We start from the raw sequence: 24,193 nt of genomic DNA, 5'->3' as shown, positions 1-24,193 counted from the left end.
TAGAATCAGCTGTAATGACAGTAGATGAGTCCTTTGTAGTCTCATAGCAAGTCTTCACACAGTCTGATTCAATTCAATAAATGTTGGGAGGATATGGCTTTGCCTTTCATCCTCTCTACAATAGCCACAAACGATATGTTTACACTGTTTGAGCCCAAGCCCTCTTTCCATCCACACAAAAACCCATCAGATTTGGGTCAGCAATCTGTTAGGGGACTGCATCAGAGCCTAATCCCTCTCTGACTCAGGTGAAAGCCTTGTCATTTTTCAGTGTGGATACAGCTCAAGCTGCAGACTCAAGTCAGGTAGTTGTGTAATGCAGTATGCATACAGCTGAGACCCAGGTCCAGCAACTGTAAACCTAGGTTTACAATATAGAGTGGATGCTCAAATGCAGGCTTGGAAATACTGAGTCCACAAGCTTGGGTTTGGCAGACCCGGGTTTACAATGCAATGTAGATGCACTCAAAGAGTTTTGGTGAAGATCTGGAGCTTTGTTCTTTGGAGGTAGAATGCCAGAGTTCTTCTGACATCCAAAGTGTGAAAAGCTGCCTCTGTTTTATTAGAGTGAGATCTACGGAAGAACAGGGTAAGTGGATTTGCTGATTCAGCTGGAATTCCTTGACCTTTGATAAAAACTTGAGGTATGTTCTTAGCAATATCATCTGGGTAGAAAAATGTACAGGGAGGATCAGCCATCAGTGCTTACATCTCTCTTACCCTCCTTGCTAAGATAATTGCTACCGAGAATGATGTTTTCAGTGACAAGTATGGAAAAGAATTCTTAGCCATCAGTTCAAAGCTATGGCCCATGAGCACTGAGAGAACCAGGTTGAGATTGCATGGAGGGATAGGGTCCTTGATAAATGGAAACACTCTTATTAGGCCCTTTAGACATGTTATGACTGTTGGGTGAGAAAAGATATTGACCCTCTATGCATAGTTGACGTGCTAAGTTTTCTGTGATGTTTACTTTTACTTAGCTCAGTGATAGGATAGAGTGTTTCAGTTCTAACAAGTAGTCTAGAATTGTCAGTATTGAGACTTCCTGAGGGTTCAGGGATTTCTGATGACACTAGTGAGAAAACCTTGTCCCTTTTGCCTGGTAAGGTTGTTTCAGAGTCCTTCCCACTATTAACTGTAGGTGCCGACTTCTGCTGGCGCCAGTGGGTGCTCAACTGACCTCTGCCCCCGGCCCCGCCCCGACTCCACTCCTGCCCCACCCCCATTCCAAACCCTTCCCCAGAGTCCATGCCCCAACTCCACCCCCTCCCTGCCCCTATTCCAACCCCTTCCCCAAATCCCTACGCCGGGCCCGCCTCTTCCCCACCTCCTCCCCTGAGTGCGCCGCATTCCCACTCCTCCCCCCATCCCTCCTTCCCTCCCAGAGCTTGTTACACCATGTTTTTTGCAGCAGCAAGTGCTGGGAGGAGAAGTGGGGACACGGCGTGCTCAGGGGAGGAGGCGGAGGTGAGATGAGGCGGGTGGGGCAGGGAGCTTGGCTGCCAGTGGGTGCAGAGCACCCACCAATTTTTTCCCGTGAGTGCTCCAGCCCCGAAGTACCCATGAAGTTGGCGCCTATGCTGTTAGCTAGGTGGTCTTGAACAGGAGAGGAACAGAGTCATTTTACACTCAACATCCATCCAAAAGCCAGGCTGTGCGATGAAGGGAATTCAGGGGTGGTGTAGGATCTTCTCCTTGACAGATGATAATAGGTCTGTCACCAGAGGTAGAGTCCTGGGTTAGGAAGCTGAGAACCTCAGGATGTTGGGTGTCATGACCGGGGCTTGAGTGGTCAGACCTACTGGTTGGAGCAGTGACTGTCATGCCTAGTGGTCAGAGAGTGATGGTCAGAAGCCAGGAATAGCACTGAAGATCAGAGCCAGAGTCAGGAACCAGTAGTCACAGCCATGGGTCAGAAGTCCAAGAGCAAGCTGAGAGGCAGGTTTGTCACTACAACTGGCAGAGATATCCACCTTGTTGTAAGGACAGTTCCTGGAACTCCTCTTGGGCCTACATAGGGTGCCTTAACTCATGAGGACTTCTCTGGAGAAGCTGGATCCTTGTAGCCATGATAACCTGCACATCACCAAAGCCACGACCAGGGAACAAGAGGCAGTATCAGCTGAATCTAATTCAGCTTGCAGGCCAGTTTTAGCTAACAAATGCCTGCAGCAACCCAAGGATGAGAACTCCTCGCAGGAGTCTGACAGCAACTTGTCATTGAAGACCAAGAGTTATTCAAAGATATGGAAATTACATCTTGCCATCGGAGGTTGCTAATTAGCTAGCAGAAATTGGAGGCTTGCAGAAAAATAATGTTTTCTGCAGAATAAATCTCATCTCTTCAGCTTCTTTTCTTTTGGTGGTGTTCTCTTCTGTCTCACTTCTGGGTGGAACTTGGTATTTTCTGCCCATCTTTCTAGACATGGATATACTTGTAACTGGAGTCTCTCATAGCAATTGGAACAGATCCATCACTTATAGGCAAGCTTAGCCTATCTAGAGGTAGACTGGAGGCAGACTCTAGATAGGCTACCTACCAAGAGAAGTAGACTGCAAAAATCCACAAGTTGCTGCTATTTTTTTCAGGAGGTCTTAAAAATCCTTTAAAACATTCAATTGTGGGGCCATGGGAGGCACCACCGCCTCATCCGAAAGTGATAAGATGGCTGATCCTGCAGGTGCTACTCGGAGAAGTGCTGTTTCCTCTTCCTCATGACTGGGGGAGACCTGAGCTGGTAGACATTTAGTTGCCACCTGCGTAGCTGTAGCCACGGCTGAAGAAGTTTTAGGCATGTGTGGGCAATCTTGTCTCCTTTGCGATGACCGAGGTCCCCAATAAGGCCACACAGGCACAGAGGTGTATAGAGCTTGAGACCACACCACAGGGAACCATGCTACTGGGAACCTCATCGTTCCCATGCATCTATCCCTGGAATAGTTCCTGAGGCTTCTATGCAAGGTAGAGGATGGAACCCAGGAAAAGTGGTACCAGGGAGGTCATAGCTGGGCAGATAAGGGTGCCTCAGCTGCTAGTCTGGGCTCCTGTGTGGCAATATTTGCTGGGGCTATGTCCTGGGACTCCTCTGAGTCAGATGATGGTTTCATCGGAAATGGTGGGACCATTGCTACCAGAGGTCACTGGTCTGATGGATGGGGAAGGGCCCTCTGCTGCAGCAGGAGCAATGATTCATCCTCAGGTACGGGGACGACCCAAAGAATGGACAGGCCCGAGAGGAGCAGACATGTAGGTATGGCAGGAACACCTCCTCCAGTGTTATGAACTTCTATGTACATCCTGGGGCTTGTGGGGTGCCCATTGAGACTCCAGAAGGTCCCGGTTCAGCAGTCAGAGCATACCGGTTCAGCAGTCAGAGCATACCGGTGAGGCAGCACTGATGGAGCACCTGGAGCCACATTTGTAGCCAGGCACTCCAAGTGTCCTGGTATCAAGTCACTGGCAGTACCAACGGATCCTACTATTTCTTTGCCTTACCCTCCAGGGTCCACGCATGACATTTCATCTAACATGGCACAGTTCAGAGAGGAAAAGTCTCTCTTATAAGCAGTCTGCTGTGGAGATCTGCTCTTATGCTGATGAGAGTGTTTCTTACTCTCGTGGTGTGGCATGCCCTTGGGCTTTGGTACCAGTGTTACCCCGGAATTGAGGGGAGTGTTACCCCAAAATTTGATCAAGCTAATTGCAGCCATATTGTGTGCATTGAGCTACTATTAATTAATAAAATAAATCATCATATAGTTAATGGATAATTTGGACAAGCAGGGCTTTTGGAGGCAAGGTCAAATACTAGCAGCAGGCTTGCAGTTTCTGCTAATCAGAATGGGAGAAGGGGAGAAAAGAGTCAACAAATTATGAGACCAAAAGAAAATAAGTGGATGGAGACCTAGAGTTTGGGCACCTTTGATATAAAAGCTTATTATGGCTAAGATGGCTAATGTTGAACTTATTGAAGTTAGGAGACGTGATGACCCAGTAGGGGTCACTATGAGCTATGTGTTTTGTAAAAATTAGTTATAAAAAGACAAGATAACAGAGGGTACTTTGGAACAGTTCTCTGAAGCTATCCTGAGTGACTTTTTCCGGACAGCATACTCCCTGGCAGGGAAAAGACGGGCAATTGCTGACCTGCTGATAATTACTCGATACCATCTCAGATTTTAGGTAATTATTTTGGATGTTCTAAACCTATTGCTTATGTTTGTGTGTGCTTAAATCTAATAAAGAGTAATTTTGGATGAGAGCATGCTTATTTCTATCAATCTTTTATCAGCTAGAAGCACTGTGTCCCCATTGATTTATTCCTGACACCACGTGAAGTGAAACAGTTAAGTTACCACAGCTTTGGGTTCTGAAAACCCTGGGTAACACCGGCATCTCCACACCATGGCTCGTGCTGGGAAGGGCACTACCAGTTGGAAGAGGCCACTATACAGCGGGACTGTCCCTGGCCAGGATCAGAGTGCTTCCAGAGCCTCATTGCCTCTTCCATCAGGAACTTGCAGAGTTGGAGCTCAAGGGCCTCTCTAGTTCTGGGTGGGAAGGATTTGGAGATGCTGCTCTTCACCAAGAGGCACCACTGATGTGTGTCACTGATGGAAAAGAAGGAATAGGGATTCCGCAGCAGTAAGACAAAACTGGAGTGGTATCAATCCGCACTATGCCTTATATACTTGGTTGGGAGCATGAGGAGACACACTGTGAATGTGTGGGTCAACAGATGCTGCTTGGAAAAACTTCTGAACTCAGGTGCATGGCATGCACGCGTACCCACGTGTAGAATAAACATAGGGACCATAACTCAAAGAAGATAGGGTTGCCTCTTACAGAGTTCCTGTCCTGGAGTACCTCAGCAGCAGATATTTCTTCTTATTTTTCTGAGTTCTAGTTGCAGCCTTCTTTGCTCAGATTCTCATGCAGTCTCATGCAAGTGTCTGGAACTCCCTACTAATTTAGGGAAGAAGGCCTGGATCTTAGTGAACAGCAAAACAAGCAGTGCCAAAAAAAACCTTTCAAAGACAGGCTGGTGCTCAGGACAGAATTTTCTGGACAGAGGGTGCTGGACAAATACAATGCAGTAGCCTGAAATAAAAATTGTATTGAAGCACTGAAGACGGAGGGCTTACTGTTTAAACAACCACAGAACCAACCAGACAATGGGGAAAATAAAGCAAGGATATATGAAGAGCTGACACAATGTTAAAGTCACAGAAATTCAAGAGCTCCTTCCCTCACCATGGCCAAGGAGGAAATTACTGGAATTATTTCTACTATATGTGGCATGACACGCAATGGCCAGTAGGGAGCACTGGTTCACATTTACCCTACCAATACTGATGTCAGGAATAAAATATTCTTTGAACTGTGGGGAGTTCTACCAGTCGGACAAGGAGGCAGAGACCCAAGTGCAAGAATCCTGCTGGATGATTATGTTTAGATATTTGTCATTTCCACATTAAAAGCTCTTTTAAACATGTTATTTAGACCAAAAAACAACACCCAAACAGACCAATTTTGTGCTTCTGAGAGGTGTCACACTAAAAGCCTTAGAGGTAGAGGTCTCAGGCAAATTACTGACAATGCACTTACAATGGTGGCATGATGGAAAGGCATACATTCAGCAGTTAATATATACATGAACACTCTGAAATGCTTTTATTACCTTTTGTAATTTTGCTTCTTCATTTTTATCAACAAGTCCACTTGATATCAATACTTTAAGAGTTTCTGTAGCTGTGTTTAGCACAGTTTGGACTGCCTGTTTGGTTTTCACAGCAGTAACAATATCTGGATTATCACGCTGCATTAAACCTAAAATAAATAAGAAATGTTCCAAGTTTTCTACTTAAATATGCTTTCAATGGTAACACATTGAGGGGAAATACTAAATATGCTTGACAAATCAATAAAAGGAAAATTACTTGGTGTAATTCCATTTGTCATAGTCATTTCCTAGTTACTTATATAGAAAAAAATCCTTCACCTAAAGTTATAAATCTGCTCTTACCGTGAAGAAGGATGCAAAAAAACAGACTATGACATCCTCCCTCCCCATCTATGTTTGAGGCAGATGAGTTTATATATGAAAATCAAACTCCAAAATTATAATTTTGGCAGAAAAATACTTTTTGCTCTAAGTAACAAAATATAAAAGGGAAGTATAAGCATATGCCTTTAGAACAGGAACTGTTGAAAAATGGGGAACTGTTCCTCTATGTTACATGACTGTATGTATGTATGTATGCATGCATGCACAACTGGTGTTCTCCCATGATTTCAATTCCAACTTTGTGCTAGCTTTGTGATTTTTTACTATTGTTGCGTTGGGATTTTTGTCATATAGTTGAGATGTCTATGGCCTGACTCAGCAACATGAAACATCTAAGATCTGACGTCTACAAGCAAGTAACTCTTGGGCCTGGTCTACACGGGGGGGAGAGGAGGGGAGTGGTCGATGTAAGATACGCAACTTCAGCTACAGGAATAGTGTAGATGAAGTCGACGTATCTTATTTCGACTTACCTCCCATCTTCACGGCGCAAGATCGATGGCCGCGATTCCCCCCGTCGACTCCGCTACCGCTGCTCACCCTGGTGGAGTTCCGGAGTCGACGGGAGCACGTTCACGGATCGATATATTGCGTCTAGACGAGACATGATATATCGATCCCTGATAAATCGATCGCTACCCACCGATAGTCAGCCAGTGAGTCCATCAATGTTAAGTATCAGAGGGGTAGCCATGTTAGTCTGGATCTGTAAAAGCAGCAAAGAATCCTGTGGCACCTTATAGACTAACTGACGTTTTGCAGCATGAGCTTTTGTGGGTGAATACCCACTTCTTCGGATGCAAGTAGTGGAAATTTCCAGGGGCAGGTTTATATATGCAAGCAAGAAGCAAGCTAGAGATAACGAGGTTAGTTCAATCAGGGAGGATGAGGCCCTGTTCTAGCAGTTGAGTGTAAACCAAGGGAGGAGAAACTGGTTCTGTAGTTGGCAAGCCATTAAAAAAAAAAACAACCAACCCAACCCCTACCCTATGAACCTTTCCATAACTGTTGTTCTTTGAGATGTGTTGCACATGTCCTTTCCACATTAGATGTGAACGCGCCTCAAGCACAATTGACAGAAATTTTTTCTACAGTGGTACCTGTCAGGTCAGCTCTACCCTCTGGTGCTGTGTGCTCATGGCACCGGTATCAAGAGACCCGACAACACAGCATCCCCCAGTTCCTTCTTGCCGGCCAACTCTGACAGAGGAGTAGGAGCATAGGCATGCGCACGGGGTGTGCCTAGGCACACCCTAATCATGCCTGAGCTCCATCTGGGAAGGCTGCTCCTTCCCCTCCCCTGCTGGAGGCTTGGAGGGGGAAGGAGGAAGAGGAGGAGGCTGCTTAGCACCCCCTGGGGAGATCAGTTGTTGGCAACTGCCAATCAGCTATTTAGCATACTGCAGCAGCCCTCATCAGCTCTTTGGCTGGCTGCAGCCAATCAGCTGTTTGGCACGAAATCCCCGCCTATCACTATTTCCCCTGCAGCTGCTGAAGCGCCCAGACTGCAGGCAGAGGTGAGTCTTTCTGATTTTCAGGGTAGAGGGAGCTGGGCTAGGGGGGAACAACAGCCAGGGCATGGCAGCTTCTGGGCTAGCTGCAGAGGGGTGGGCAGCCTCTCGCAGGGAGCTTGGGGGAGATGGGCGGGCAGCTTCTCAGCTGGCTCCAGGGAGCTGCTGGGGGGAGTATGGGCTGGGGGCAGGGGTGAGCTGCAGCGGGTTCGCACGGGTTCGCGGGAACCCGTTGTTAAATTTAGCAGCCATTTTAGAACCGCTTGTTAAGGGCTGCTAAATTTAACAAAAAAGTTCCCGCCCACTCCTCTCCTGCTCCGCCCCCTTCTCCTCCCCCTCCCCTGCTTCCCGCGAATCAGATGTTCGCGGGAAGCCTGAACGAGCAGCATGGAGGCAGCCAGCAGGTAAGCTGGGGCGCGGAGGGGGAGGGGAGGTGCGGCTGGCTCAGCAGCTCCCGGTCCCAGACCGCGGCTCCCTCCAGCCCAGCGCCGGCCCGGGGAGTCGGGCCCCACGGCTGCCGCCGAGCGGCCGGGCCCCGGTGCCGGCCCGGGGAGTCAGGCCGAGCGGCCGGGCCCCGGGAGTCGGGCCGAGCGGCCGGGCCCGGGAGTCGGGCCGAGCGGCCCGGCCCCGGCGCCGGCCCGGCCCGGGGAGTCGGGCCAAGCGGCGCCGGTCGTGGTCCTGGCAGAGTGGACCCGGTCCCCAGGCAGTGTGGTAAGGGGGCAGGGAGGGGGTGGGTTGTGGGGGGGTGGATAGGGGTCAGGGCAGTCAGAGGGCAGGGAACAGGGGGATTGAATGGGGGCAAGGGTCCCGGGGAGCAATCAGGAAAGAGCAGGGTTGGATGAGGTGGTGGGGGCACTCAGGGACAGAGAGAAGGGGTAGTTGTATGGGGTAGGGGTTCTGGGAGGCCATTGAGAATGAGAGGAGGGGTTGGGTGGGGCGGCAAGGGGCAGTCAGGGGACAGGGAAGGGGGGGATGGGTCAGGGGTCTCGGAGTGTGTGTGTTAAGGAACATGAGGGGTTGGATGGGGCACGACGCCCCCCCCACGGAGGGGGGGGGGAAGGAGGGAACCCGTTGTTAAAATTTTGGAGGGAGGAGGGAACCCGTTGTTAAAAAATTGGCAGCTCATCACTGGCTGGGGGCTTTCTCAAGGACTGAGCCAGCCAATCTCAGCCCACCCTGGTGTTTCCCTCAGGACCTATGCTCCCCCTTCAGCCAGGAGAAACCAGCTGCAGACCCCCATAGTGCTGGGCAGGGGGACAAACCAAAGGACATGACTCCTTTAAGAAAAGTTCTCCCTTGTGTCTGATGAGTAAAATTGGGCTGGGGCCCACAGCTCGCCCCCTCCCCCTTCTTTACCTATCCAGAGGGGCTTCACTGCAGCCCCAGCCCCAGCTGCAAATGAGCAGCCTCCCCAAGCCCAGATGCTGCCCAGACCCCTCCCACACAGGCTCTGGGAGCTTCCCAAGCCCTACAGTTCTCTCATGCCTGGGAAAGTAATGCTTGCCCAGCTCAAAGCTGTCTCCCCCTCCCCCATGCCCAGATCAAGCCTGCCTGAGGGACTTTTCCTGGGAGAGGAAGTTTATCCTCTCCTCCCAGCATAAGGAAGGATTGATTCCCTTCCCCTGGATTCCCCTTCCCACCCCAGCTCCCAGGGAATTCCTTCCTTTGCATCCATCCCCCTGTATCAGCTTCAAGTCAGGAGGTGCTGTCCTGCTTCACCTTGGGACACCTGAGCTCCTCTTGCTTCAGGGTGCTGGGATGCTGCAGCCCGGTGGAGGAAGCAACTGGCCCCCACTTCCCCGCCTTTGGCCATGGTCCCACCAGGGGCTCCCCTCCCACAAAAGTTGTAGAGTGTGTGAAGGAGTCAAAGCAGGGGTGGGCTGCAGCCCTGGGATTGGGAAGAGCTGGAGCAACACAGCAGAATGAATGAATGGGCCATTTCTATGCTGGGCTGTTGAATTAAACTTCTCTCTGTGTCAAGGCATGTAGTTTCCAGGCAGGCTGCAGGGGGTGGGGTTTGGGGGAGACAGAGCTGCTTTGAGTGCGTGGGTGGGAGCAGGCGCTAAACAGAGCCACCAGAAAAGTGGGGAGCAGAGAGAGATGGGAAAAGGGACACAGGTGGAGAGAAGAAAAGACGGTTACTCACCTTTGTAACTGTTGTTCTTCGAGATGTGTTGCTCATATCCATTCCAATTAGATGTGCGCGTGCACGTTCGTCGGATGACTTTTACCCTAGCAACACTCGGTGGGTCGGCTGGGTGCCCCCTGGAGTGGCGCCGCTATGGTGCCGAATATATACCCCTGCTGACCCATCCGCCCCTCAGTTCCTTCTTGCCAGCTACTCCGACAGTGGGGAAGGAGGGCGGGTTTGGAATGGATATGAGCAACACATCTCGAAGAACAACAGTTACAAAGGTGAGTAACCGTCTTTTCTTCTTCGAGTGCTTGCTCATATCGATTCCAATTAGGTGATTCCCAAGCCTTACCTAGGCGGTGGGGTCGGAGTGAGATGTCGCGGAGTGCAAGACCGCTGAGCCAAAGGCAGCATCGTCTCTAGATTGCTGAACCAATGCGTAATGCGATGCAAAGATGTGGATGGAAGACCAGGTAGCCGCCCTACAAATTTCCTGGATGGGAACATGGGCCAGGAAGGCGGCAGAGGAGGCTTGAGCCCGAGTAGAGTGGGCAGTGAGATGTCCAGCGGGAACATGTGCCAAGTCATAGCATGCCCGGATACATGATGTCACCCAAGAAGAAATTCATTGGGAGGAGACCGGCATGCCCTTCATTCGGTCAGCGACGGCTACAAAGAGCTGAGGAGATCGCCGGAAGGGCTTGGTTCTCTCAATATACACACCTACGGACATCCAAGGTGTGTAGTTGTTGTTCCCAATGTGATGAGTGCGGTTTCGGGAAGAAAACGGGGAGGAAAATGTCTTGATTGACGTGGAATGCAGAAACCACTTTAGGGAGGAATGCCGGGTGTGGTCGAAGCTGTACCTTGTCCTTATGGAAGACTGTGTAAGGGGGATCTGCAGTGAAAGCGTGAAGTTCCGAAACTCGTCTAGCCGATGTAATAGCGACGAGAAAGGCTGTCTTCCAGGAGAGGTACAGCAACGAGCAGGTAGCCAAAGGCTCAAAGGGGGGACCCAGGAGCTTAGCCAACACCAGGTTTAGGTCCCAGGTAGGGGGTCGGCCTCCTGACTTGAGGGTACAGTCGTTCCAAACCTCTACGAAACCTGGAAACCATGTGGTGAGAGAAAACTGTACTGCTTGCCTCGCCCGGATGGAAGGCAGAAATGGCTCCAAGATGCACCCGTATAGACGAGACTGACAGGTCTTGCTCCTTAAGGGACCATAAGTAGTCCAGGATAGTGGGGATGGACACCTGACTCGGAAGGAATCCCCGCTGTGCGCACCAACAGGAGAAGCGCTTCCACTTGGTGAGATATGTTGTTCGCGTGGAAGGTTTTCTACTCCCCAGTAGGACTTGTTGCATCGCATCCGAACAGCGCAACTCCGATTGGCTTAACCAGAGAGCAGCCATGCTGTCAGATGAAGGGACTGCAGGTCCGCGTGGTGAAGCTTGCCGAAGTCTGGGGATATGAGGTCTGGGTAGAGTGGCAAGGGGATCGGATCCGCCACTGAGAGGTCGAGCAACTGGGTGTACCAATGTTGCCTCGGCCACGCTGGAGCAATTAGTATTAGGCGAGCCCTGTCCCTGCGGAGCTTGAGGAGAACTCGGTGGACAAGTGGAAACGGAGGGAAGGCATAAAGGAGGTGTTCGTTCCACGGGATCAGGAACGCATCCGAGAGGAAGCCTGGGGAGCGACCCTGCAGGGAGCAGAACTGCTGGCACTTCCAGTTCTGCCGGGAGGCAAAAGGGTCTATGAGGGGAAATCCCCACTTTTGGAAGACAGAATAGAGAATGTCCGGGCGGATGGACCACTCGTGAGTGAGGAAGGATCTGCTCAATTGGTCCGCTGAAGTGTTCCGGACTCCTGGGAGAAAGGATGCTACCAGGTCTATTGGATGGGCTATGCAAAAGTCCCATAGTAGAATCGCCTCCCGACAAAGGGGGGAGGATTGTGTTCCCCCCTGCTTGTTTATATAATACCTGGCCGTTGTGTTGTCTGTGAAGACCGAGACACAACGACCCTGCAACTGATTCTGGAACGCCTGACATGCAGGGGCGGCTCTACAAATTTGGCCGCCCCAAGCAATCATGCCCGGGAGGCGCCTCCGAGCCGCGGGAGCAGCGGACCTCCCACGGGCATGACTGCGGAGGGTCCGCTGGTCGCGCGGCTCGGCTGGACCTCCCGCAGCTGTGGGCGGTTCGCAGGTCCGGCGGCTCTGGTTGAGCTGCCGCAGGCATGCCTGCGGGAGGTCCAGCCGAGCCGCGGGACCAGTGAACCGTCCGCAGTCATGCCTGCGGGAGGTCTACTGGAGCCGCCGGCCGAGCGTCCCCTCCGCAGTCATGCCCGCGGGAGGTCCGCTGCTCCCAGAGCTCCGGTGGACCTCCCGCAGGCATGACTGCGGCAGGTCCGCCGGCCCAGCCTGCCGCCCCCCCGGGAAAGGGCCGCCCCAGGCGGGTGCTTGCCCCGCTGGGCTCTGGAGCCGGCCCTGCTGACATGCCAGGCAGACTGCTCTCAACTCCCGGACGTTTATGTGTAACGCCAACTCTTGAGGGGACCAGAGGGCTTGCGTGTGAAGGCGCCCCAGATGAGTGCCCCATCCCAGGGATGATGCGTCTGTTGTTAAGGACACGGAGGGTTGTGGGGAATGGAACGGGAGGCCCGCACACACCAGGGACTGCGACCTCCACCAGTTGAGGGAGGCTAGGATGTTCGATGGGATGGTAAGTATCATGTCCATGGTGTCCCTGCCTGGGCGCTTTGTCAAGGCGAGCCAAGTTTGAAGGGGCCTCATGCGCAGTCTGGCGTGCTTTGTTACGAATGTGCACACTGCCAAGTGGCCGAGGAGGCGGAGGCAAGTGCGAGCTGAGGTTGTCGGGAAGTCTTGGAGCGTTTGTATGAGGGAGACAATTGTCTGAAATCGAGGGAAAGGCAAACCGGCTGTTGCGAGAGTGGAGTCTAGCATCGCCCTGATGAACTCTATTCTTTGCGTAGGCACTAGAGTGGATTTCTCTAGATTGAGTAGCAGGCCTAGACACATGAACAGGTTCTTGATGATGTGCATGTGCGTGGTGACTTGTGCCTCCGAAGTCCCTCGAATCAGCCAGTCATCGAGGTATGGGAAAACATGAATTCGACGACAGCGGAGGGAGGCCGCAACTACAGCCATGCACTTTGTAAACACCCGCGGGGCCATGGAGAGGCTGAAGGGGAGGACTGTGAACTGAAAGTGCTGGCGGCCCACCAGAAACCGTAAATACCGTCTGTGCGGAGGGTAGATGGAAATGTGGAAATATGCGTCCTTCATGTCGAGAGCGGCGTACCAATCTCCGGGATCCAGGGAAGGGATGATGGTCCCCAGGGATACCATGCGGAACTTGAATTTCCTCATGAACTTGTTCAATACTCGCAGGTCCAGGATAGGTCGAAGGCCCCCCTTTGCCTTGGGGATTAGGAAGTATCAGGAATAAAAGCCCTTGCCCCTTGAGTGCTCCGGTACCTCCTCTATAGCTCCAATGGCATGGAGTTTGAGTACCTCTTGTAAGAGGAGTTGCTCGTGAGAGGGGTCCCTGAAGAGGGACGAGGAGTGGGGGGTGGGAGGGCGGGGTTGAAATAAACTGCAGGTGGTATCCCGACTCCACCGTGAGAAGGACCCAACGATCCAAGGTGAGTTGAGAGCACGCAGGGAGGAAGGAAGAAAGGCGGTTGCAAAACAAAAAGGGATACTGGGAGGTCATCGGTACGCTGCTCTCAGGCGCAACCTCAAAAGTTTGGTTTGGGTCCCGCAGATGGTTTAGCGGAACCAGAATTATTGTTGCCCCCTTGAGGTACAGACTGCCGTCTACGATTAGGGTGACCTTGACACCTAACAAAGTCCTGCCTTGGCCTGGGCGGGGGGTAAGGGCACTGAGGCTGGGGGCGGAAGGACCGTCTCTGGGTCTGAGGGGTATGCATTCCGAGTGAACGCATGATCACCCGGTTGTCCTTCAGACTCTGTAGCCTGGGGTCTGTCTTCTGTGAAAATAGGCCCTGGCCATCAAATGGTAGGTCCTGGATTGTATACTGAAACTCAGGTGGCAGGCCCGATACCTGAAGCCACGAAATATGTCGCATCACTATGACAGAGGCGACTGTATGAGCTGCCGAATCTGCCGCGTCCAGGGAGGCCTGAAGCGAGGTACGCGCTACCTTTTTGCCTTCCTCCAACAATGCTGAGAACTCTTGTCTGGAGTCCTGAGGCAGCAGCTCAGAACACTTGCCTACTGACTGCCAGGTGTTATAATTGTACTTGCTCAACAGGGCCTGCTGGTTCGCTACCCTTAGCTGGAGGCCCCCCGCGGAATAGACCTTTCGGCCTAATAGGTCCATGCGCCTAGCCTCCTTAGATTTTGGGGCAGGGGCTTGTTGGCCATGGCGCTCCCTCTCATTAACAGATTGCACAACTAACGAAGAGGGAGGGGGGTGTATATACAAGTACTCGTAGCCCTTGGAGGGCACCATGTATTTCCATTCAACCCCTCTGGCAGTTGGCTGGATGGATGCCGGAGATTGCCAGAGAGTATCTGCTCTGGCCTGGATTGAATGAATAAAAGGGAGGGCCACCCGGGTGGGTGCCTCCACTGACAAAATATCTATGACAGGGTCTTCCACCTCCGGGACTTCCTCTACGGGCAGGTTGATGTTCTGTGCCACCCGCCGGAGGAGGTCCTGATGTGACCGAAGGTCAATGGGAGGTGGACCCGATGTGGATGTGCCCACTACTGCCTCGTCTGGAGAAGAGGAGAAAGACAGCCCCGGAATGAGTGGTTCCGGAAGCGGCTCCTGGTCCTGGGCAACATCGGCGGCTGGAGAAACGTGGATGTCCGGTGCGGGCGCTGGAGTGTCCTCCGTATCAGCCGGTGGGGGTCGGCTAATCATTGCCTCTGGCACGCGGTGCTCTGTAGCAACAGGATGTGGCGTCACAGCAGGTTCGCCTTGGGCCTGATGGTATGCCCAAGGCGTCCAAAAGGGCCACTGTTGCGGTCCGTGGTCTGGGCCGTGAGGTCTCTGGGTGACTCTGCTGTTATTGTCCGAGTCGCCATAGGAGGCAGAGTCTGCATGAGACGAGACCAATGCATGTCGAGACGGCCATGGAGGAGCTGTGCTGGAATGGGGCGGGTGTCTGTAGACCGACGACCCGTGTGTCCCATGCGGTACCGGAGACCGGTGCCGGGAGTCGTACCGGTACCGGGACGGAGATCGGGACCTACTACCAGCACGGTGCCGGGAGGTCGACCGACGTCTCGAGTCCCTGTGTCTTGACCTGCTACGGGAGGCGCGGTGCCGGGATCGGTGCTGGGACCGGGATCGGCGCTGGGAGTACCGCGTCGGCGAACGAGATCGTGATCGGTGCCGTGAATACGACCGGTGCCTTGATGGATATCGGTACCGGGACTGCGAACGGTGCCAGGATCAGGATCGATGACTGGACCTCGACCGTCTGCGGGATCTGGATCCGGAGCGGCGACGCTCAACGGTGCCCTGCGAGGGAGGCCTCATCATGGCTGGCTTGCCTAATGATTGAGGAGCCCGCACCGATGGTGCCGGGGGCTGAGGCGGCCCGGGGTCTGTTAGGGCGATCAAGTCCCTCGCCGTTGAAAATGTCTCCGGCGTAGAGGGCACAATAAGCTCATCCACGGCGTGAGCCGGGGAGCAGACGGGCACCAGACTCGACGGCCCCTGTGAGGCTGGAATCGACGGTACGACAGGTGTCGGTGCCGCGGCAGTTGAGGGTGTCGGGCGGTCCGACCTCGGTGTGCGCTCAGACTGCTTCTCAGATGCGAGTGCCGTAGGAGCCTTGCGCTTCTTGCCACGCGGGGAGAGTGACCGGTGCCAGGTGTGAGTCGGTGCTGGCTAGGGGTCCTCGCGGTGCCGGTGCTCCCCGGTGCGGAGGAGGTACTCGTTCCCGGTGCCGTGACCGGTGCTGATGCAGGAGGAGTGAGAGCTGCCTCCATTAGGAGCTGCTTGAGGCGAATGTCCCGCTCCTTCTTTGTCCGGGGTTTAAACGCCTTGCAAATGCAGCACCTGTCCGCGAGATGGGTTCGCCCAGGCACCTGAGACAGGAGCTATGAGGGTCTTCTGTGGGCATCGGCCTATGACAGGTCGAGCACGGTTTAAACCCCGGCGAACTGGGCATGGGCCCGGTACCAGGCGAGGGAAAAGGGCTAAGCCCCGATCCCTCTCAACTATTTACACTAACTACTACTAAAAGCAATAAAAGTTAACTATAAATACAAAATACTGAACTATATACACAATAAACAGGAAAAACGAGTGAAAAGCTAGGGAAGTGGAGGACAGCTAAGCCGCGCTCCACTGTTCCAACGACCGACACGGGCGGTAAGAAGGAACTGAGGAGTGGATGGGACGGCAGGGGTATATATTCGGCACCATAGCAGCGCCACTCCAGGGGGCGCCCAGCCGACCCACCGAGTGTTGCTAGGGTAAAAGTCTTCCGACGAACATGCATGCGGCGCGCACACACCTAATTGGAATCGATATGAGCAAGCACTCGAAGAAGAACTGGGAAACATCAGGAAGAGGAGATACCAATGATAGACACACTTTTAATAACTAGAATGAAAGTGTATAAATATGTTGAAAATAGACTCCCCTCAAAACTGGCAGAGTACCCCTCCAGCACCCACACCTCACCCTTAAGGCAGGAGGGGGCAGAAAGAGTGAGCAGCTGGTGGAAGGCATTTAGGGGAGGGAGGTGGCAAGAAGGTGGTGTTCAGGGGGGGTCTAGGGGGATGGGGCAGGAAGAGGTGGAGTGGGGGCAGAGCCTTGGATAAGGGGGTGGAGCCTGGATGGGGCACCCACCGGCAAAACCAAAAGTCAGCACCTATGAGTTGGGGTGACAGGTCCCGCCCGCCCGCAGAGGGTGTATTTGTTGCCTGTATAAACTTCCCCGGCAGCTGCACAAAGTTGTTGTAATTGTGTTATACAGTGAACCCCACGCTGCTACTGTGACCTCCCTGTTATGGGGTGGGAGTGTTATGGGGTGGGAGTGTGGCTAGGAGTTGGGGCAGTCAGGGGACAGGGGGGTTGGATAGTTGGTGGGGTCCTGGGGGGTCATTACGGGGCAGGAGGGTCTCTGGAGGGGGCGGTCAGGGGACAAGGAGCAGGGGGGGGTTGGATGGGTCGGGAGTTCGGCGGATCCTGTCCGGGCAGGGAGCGGTTGGATAGGCATGGGAGTCCTGGGGGTCTGTCTGGGGGCGGGGGTGTGGCTAAGGGTCAGGGCAGTCAAGGGACAGGTAGCAGGTAGGGTCCTAGGGAGGCAGTTATGGGTGGGGGTGTCTCAGGAGGGGACAGTCAGGAGACAAAGAGCACGGAGGCTTAGATAGGGAGTGGAGTCCTGGGGGGCAGTTTGGGGCAGGGTCCCAGGAGGGGGCAGTCAGGGGACAAGAAGCGGGGCGGGGGTTGGGGGTTCTGAGGGGGGGCAGTCAGGGGGCTGGAAGTGGGAGGGAGTGGATTGGGGCAGGGCTCCCTGGGTGCACACCCTAATGAAATGTGCTGCACACGCCTATAGGTAGGAGGTTGAGTTGTGGGATGGACATGTGCAACTATCTTGAAGAACAACAGTTATGGAAAGGTTACTAACTTTTTTTTCGTCTTTGAGTGCTTGCACATGTCCAAAAATATTTAATACATTTCAATTGGGATTCTATTGTTTAACAGTGTGATTAAAACTGCAATTAATCATGATTAATTTTTTTCAATGAGAGGCAGAAGCTATGTTGATGGGAAGAGCATTTCCTGTTGACATAATGTGGTGGAGATACTGCTTTAAGTCAATGTAAGGTGCATTGACTTAAGTTATGTAACGTACATAACTTTACTAGTGTAACTTACATTGTCTTGCAGCATTAATATAGACAAGGCCTTTGTGATAAACTATTACTTCTCAATGAAAGGTATTCAATCTAAGATGTGAATACATGATAACAAAGAGGGCTTAAAAATCCATTCTCTCAACCAGTTTGCTTAAGATACAACTACCTGTTTCACCTCTTCACCAAAATCCTTTAGAAAGCTTTGGCTGTTGGGTCTGCACACACAATATCCTAAGGAACTGAATATATAGAGCCAAAGGTACATAAGGAGCCTTGGCTCCAATCCACTCCCTCTGTTCTTTCAGCTATTTCAAGATACAGTACACAGACTGCAAAGAAATGGGGATGGAGGATGAATCATGTAGATCTATGCAGATAGTCATCTTGAAGTTGTTATCGTAACCCTTTTTTTCTTTTTCAAGGTTAACTGAGCACATGTGATGGCCAATTTAGCTACTTTGTCACTAGATTTAGTGACTTTTTGGTTTCCCTAGCAAGAAAATAAGTGTCAAAGTGACCAGTGACAAATCTAGCGACTTTCACTGCCAATTACAGTGACATTCAGAGAAAGAAGTCATCAACATATATAGTCACAAAATTATTCACAAGCAGCTCAATAGTGTTAATAAAATCCATCCCATGCTCTTCTTACTACATTCTTTTGCACACCAAATCAATGTCATTATGTCTCAATTGAGCATGTCCTCGGAATCAATCACATTCCAGGGCTTCTTGGGCTGAGATGATTATAATGGGTAGGCAAGGAAAAGAAGTTTGTGGAGGCTAATTAAATACTTGGCTAAAGCCAGGCACAATTTGGAGAGAGCAGCACATTAGTCAGGGCTAGTTTTTACCCAAATGTGTTCTTTCTCGCTGCTCTGTAGTAGGTAGCACACCCTGTGATGCAGGGAACGTTGGCTAATGAAGCAGGCTGGGAGGGGGAGGCAGCAGGGGTGCCATTTCAGATTTTGGTAGGTGGGGCAACTTTAACCGTGATTCCAAAGGCTACTTGGGCACCTGAAAACTCTTGATTTTTTGCAGATAACAACTTAGATACAGTGCTCCTGTCAGATAATAATTTCTAATTCCTATAGAAAGAAAGAAAATTAAATAAATATCAGACCCCACTCAGCTCTAATATTTGTTCTGACATCTTGTGTCAATTCACATAAGGGACACTGGTTAGGCTTAAAAAAATTAATGTATATTCTTACTTTGTTACTAACTCTTGAACACAACAATTGAAACAATTGTAGAAAAACCGAGATTACTTTCTATCACTTTTTTGAAGTTCAACAAGCTTGGAATAGATTATTTAACTTCTAGAAACATCCTATTAGGACAAGGCCCCATGAGTTTATACTAGAAAATAACTTTAAACAGGAGTGAAACTGACACTTACAAGTCACTTTCATAGTATTGCCAACCCCAAATGTTCAAAAATTAAGAATCAGGCTCACCAAAAATCATGAGATTGGCTTTAAAATAATGAGATTATGTAAAAATAATAGATTTGTTTTTTTATTTACATTGTGCTTTTTGAGCCTTTAAGGTGCACTGGGGTCACGTTTTGAAGCTTTCTCCACAGCCACAAGGGCTAGAAACTTCATTTTTCTTTAAGAATGAAGGTTGAAATCATCACATATCCACTTGATTCCAGGAGCTGGGGTTTTAAGGAAAACAATAATTACCATGAGACTCATGACAAAATCATGCGAGTTGGCAACACTGCTTTCACTTCTGTTTAAAGGCTAGTTACTTTCCAGAAGGCTCTTAAACACAACACTACAGAGACTGAGTTGTGGTTTTCACAGGAGAATATTTTAAATCAAACACCAAGAAAATTCCAGATTTTAAAGTTGGGTAAAATCGAGACTTCTAAGGTATACCAGGGCCACTGCAGGCAGGAAACGAAAATAAACAGGCACAGGAGCTCTGGGCAGCTCTTCCTCTTGAAAGAAAGCTGGCAGGTCAAATCTTCTAGTCCTTAATCAAGTAAAACATCTATTGCCATCAGTATTTCCACTCTCAGATATAAACATCACAGTGAACATGTGATAACATGTGTGGTCAATAACTATACACTTCAAACTTAAATATCTGAGCCATCTTATCCAGAGATACACATCTTATATGCATTGGCTCAGGGACTACATTTTCTGGCATATTCTGAACAGTGCTGGGCACAGAGATTGTGCCCACTGAATAATACAAATCATGACAATAACGGTTGACTTCATGGACTCTGTGGGTGCAATTTCTGTTCTTGGTCTGAATACAGCTGAAACCCTAAGAATTTGATATATAATCACATCTGTCAAGTATCAGAGGGGTAGCCATGTTAGTCTGGATCTGTAAAAGCAGCAAAGAATCCTGTGGCACCTTATAGACTAACTTGCATCCGACGAAGTGAGTATTCACCCACGAAAGCTCATGCTGCAAAACGTCTGTTAGTCTATAAGGTGCCACAGGATTCTTTGCTGCATAATCACATCTGATACTCATATGACACTCTCATTCCTTCCTTTTCTCAAACTCAGAACAAAAAATGACAAAACAAAATGGTTTTCAGTTAAAATCTAAAATTGCACAGCAGACATTGCTGTACAACTCAGCCTGGGGCAGAACCTGCCATCTATTGGTGGTTAAGTGCTCTCCTCTCATTGACTCTCATTCTCTTTCTTTCTTCATCCTTCCTAACCTCTGTGCTGCTTTTGATACTGTCAACCAGGACATCTGGCCTGCTATGTTTTGCTCCCATCCATCAGAGGCCTCTTTTGCAGCATGCAGCAGAGAGAAAGGCTAGTCCCGTGGATAGGGAGCTATCCCTGAGAGATCTGGGTTCTACTCCCTCCTCCTCATGGACTTCCTGTATGACCTCAGGTCAGTGCCTTAGGGACAGAGTTTCAAATGTTTTTAGGCACCCAAAGATGCAGCTAGGCATCTAGTGAGGTTTAGAAAGCACCTAACCTTCTAGGAGCTTTTGAAAATCCCAGTAGGTACCTAAATACCTTTGAAAATCTGGTTGTTAGTCTCTCTGTGCCTCAATGCCCTATCTGTACAATGGGGATAACAGCACTGCTCTACCTCACCGAGGGGCTGTGATGTGAGGCACTCAGATACTACAGTGATGGGGCCACATAAGTACCACAGGTAGAGTGGGAAATTCTCTATACTACTGCTATCCCTTCCCTGGGTTTTGGCCCCTTCTTTTGCCCCTCACATCTTCCTCTTTTCTGAATGTAATGTTGGCTCAGAAGTCTTGGCTATATTTCTTCTGAGTCCCCTGTGTTCTCTCTTCAACCGTCACCGCCCCTCAAGGGATTCCTGTTTTACAGGCTCATCTAACAACTTCCATCCTTAATTTAATTACCAGCCTCTTCTTATCTTAATCACCCTGCTCCTGTTTGTAAACAAAACACTGATTCCTGGCCCCAGGGACACAAGCTGGGAGAAGCACCTCTCTGCAGAACTCACATTCTGCACTTATGCTGAGCAGTTAAGAGCTCTACCTGGGAGCCTACCTCCTGTATGAAACTCAGAGGGGGCTGTAGTCCCCCTGCCCTACCTAATTGGTACCCTTGGGAGGCAGGTTAGCTAGCAAGAAGAGCTGCTGGGATGGAAGGTGGAGTGGGATGAGACAGGGCCATAGCAGGGGGCATCGGGCCTCCAGGGATGAAGCCCTTACTACAGATATCAAAAGTGGAGCTAGCTGGATTTTGGTTCCCCTTTACTCCCCTTCACCTGGCTTGGCTTGGGCTTAGATGCCCAGCTGTTATCAGAAATGAAACCCTGGAAACGTGGGGAAGGGGTCCAGCTAGTGGATTTTTGTTTTTAAATCTACTTTCTTGGTTCCCTGCAGTGCTGCGCTCAGGTCAGGGGAATGCCCTCTTCCCCCGATTCTGGGCTCTCCCTTTCACTCACCTGTTGGCTCAAACCCAGGCTGGCAAGAAAGGGAGGCTCAGCTGAAGTTAACCAACCCCAGCCAACCTGGGCTGCAGTGTATAGAACACCCTTCCCAATGAGCAGCTTGCACCCTCCTGATGATGACAGTTGTAATAGGGTCAGGCCAGATGACTACAGGAGAGTGATAGAAGGTAGATATATTAGCTCCAGATTAAGCAGATCCCCTTTCCCTGAGTAAGATAATGGGCTGTTCCAAAACAAACAAGAAGTTGCTGGAACCAATTATGGCATGCAAGCTAATTAGGACATCTGGAGCCAATTAAGAAGCTGCTAGAATCAGTTTGGACAGGCAGGCTAATCAGGGCACCTAGTTTAAAAAGAACCTCACTTCAGTTTGTGGTGTGCATGTGAGGAGGTGGGAACAAGAGGTGTGCAAGGAGCTGAGAGTGAGAAGGCGTACTGCTGGAGGACTAAGGAGTACAAGCATCATCAGACATCAGGAGGATGGTCCTGTGGTGAGGATAAAGAAGGTGTTGGGAGGAGGCCATGGGGAAGTAGCCCAGGGAGTTGTAGCTGTCATGCAGCTGTTACAGAAGACACTATAGACAGCTGCAATCCACAGGGCCCTGGGCTGGAACCCGGAGTAGAGGGTGGGCCTGGGTTCCCCCCATTCGCCCAACTCCCTATTGAATATAAGAGGAGTTGACCTGGACTGAGGGTCCCACCAGAGGGGAAGGTCACTGGGCTGTCCTCCGACCCACTAGGTGGGTCAGCAGAGACTGTGGAGATTGTTCTCCTCCTTTTACCCATGTTGGCCAGTGCTGAGGTTAGCTGAGTGAATGGCAGGTTTGAGCCACTGGCAAAAGTGGCCAACTGAGAGCTGCCATGAATCTCTGAGGCGAGCAACAGGGCCGTCCCTAGCTATTCTGGGGCCCTACGCAGCCCCTCCACGGGGAAGGGGGGATAGGCCTCCTCGGGGGGGCTGGCCCCAGGGCTCCATGGGGGTGGGGGCAGGGCTGGCTTCGGGAACAGGGTGGGGGAACCACCCCTCAGCACTCACCGGAAGCGCAGTTGGGGCTGGGCTGCTGCACTTCCCGCCGCCGGTGAGTGCAGGCCCAAACCTGCTGCACTCCTCAGGGGAGTGGGGGTGGGGCTGAGGCGGAGCAGGGGCGGGAAGAGGCGGGGTGGGGGCTTTGGGGAAGGGGTGGAATGGGCATGGGGCTGGGGGGCGGCATGGGGAAGAAGCAGGGTATGGGCTGGAGCAGCATGTAGCTGCACAGGGCACCAGGAAATTTGGTGCCCCAAATTTCCTGGTGTCCTACGCAGCTGCGTACTTTGCGTATGAGTAAGGATGGTCTGGCGAGCAAATCTGCCAATAAGCGCAGAACCCACCAAGGCAGAGGAGGAACTTTGTCACACATTGTACTGTTGTAGTTGCTTCTGGTGTGCAACAGAATGTAGCAAGAGGAGCATGGAATGGATTTTATTAACACTATTGAGCTGCTTGTGAACAATTTTGTGACTATACTCATAGACTTTAAGGTCAGAAGGTACCATTATGATCTGCTAGTCTGACCTCCTGCACAACGCAGGCCACAGAATCTCACCCACCCACTCCTGTAACAAACCCCTGACATATGTCTGAGCTATTGAAGTCCTCAACTTGTGGTTTAAAGACTTCAAGGTGCGGAGAATCCTCCAGCAAGTGACCCATGCCCCATGCTGCAGAGGAAGGCAAAAAAACCCCAGGGCCTCTGCCAATCTGCCCTGGAGGAAAATTCCTTCCCGACCCCAAATATGGCAATCAGTTAAACCCTGAGCATGTGGGCAAGACTCACCAGCCAGCACCCAGGAAAGAATATGTCTTTTGCCTCCACTGCTCCCCTTGGAAGGCTATTCCAGAACTTCACTCCTCTGATGGTTACAAACCTTCATCTAATTTCAAGTCTAAACTTCCTGATGACCAGTTTATATCCATTTGTTCTTGTGTCCACATTTGTACTGCGCTTAAATAATTCTTCTCCCTCCTTGGTATTTATCCCTCTGATATATTTATAGAGAGCAATCATATCTCCCCTCAGCCTTCTTTTGGTTAGGCTAAACAAGCCAAGCTCTTTGAGTCTCCTTTTGTATGACAGGTTTTCCATTCCTCGGGATCATCCTAGTAGCCCTTCTCTGAACCTGTTCCAGTTTGAATTCATCCTTCTTAAACATGGGAGACCAGAGCTGCACACAATATTCCAGATGAGATCTCACCAGTGCCTTGTATAATGGTACTAACACCTCCTTATCTCTACTGGAAATACCTCGCCTGATGCATCCCAAGACTGCATTAGTTTTTTTCACAGCCATATCACATTGGCGGCTCATAGTCATCCTATGATCAACCAATACTCCAAGGTCCTTCTCCTCCTCTGTTACTTCCAAGTGATGCGTCCCCAGTTTATATAAAAAATTCTTGTTATTAATCCCTAAATGCATGACCTTGCACTTTTCATTATTAAATTTCATCCTATTACTATTATTCCAGTTTACAAGGTCATCCAGATCTTCCTGTAGGATACCCTGGTCCCTCTCTGTATTGGCAATACCTCCCAGCTTCGTGTCATCTGCAAAATTTATTAGCACATTCCCACTTTTTGTGCCAAGGTCAGTAATAAAAAGATTAAATAAGATTGGTCCCAAAACTGATCCCT

General features: G+C 50.8%; 2 protein-coding genes across 2 annotated transcripts in view; one reads left to right on the top strand and one right to left on the bottom strand.

The window, feature by feature from the left end:
- The window catches only part of LOC123370220 (glycine N-acyltransferase-like protein 3), a 327,798-nt gene that overhangs the window by 79,799 nt on the left and 223,806 nt on the right, over positions 1-24,193 (top strand). The gene's annotated exons all lie outside the window — the stretch shown is intronic.
- The window catches only part of LOC123370218 (sodium/hydrogen exchanger 10-like), a 236,024-nt gene that overhangs the window by 53,397 nt on the left and 158,434 nt on the right, over positions 1-24,193 (bottom strand). Inside the window, exon 20 of the mRNA XM_045016557.1 lies at positions 5,685-5,833. Coding sequence (XP_044872492.1) covers positions 5,685-5,833 — 149 coding nt within the window. The remainder of the gene's footprint in view (positions 1-5,684; positions 5,834-24,193) is intronic.

This window comes from Mauremys mutica, chromosome 4, assembly GCF_020497125.1.
Source record: "Mauremys mutica isolate MM-2020 ecotype Southern chromosome 4, ASM2049712v1, whole genome shotgun sequence".
Lineage (NCBI taxonomy): Eukaryota > Metazoa > Chordata > Testudines > Geoemydidae > Mauremys > Mauremys mutica.
Note: the sequence above shows the minus strand (reverse complement) of the source record. Positions and strands in the feature narration are given on the sequence as shown.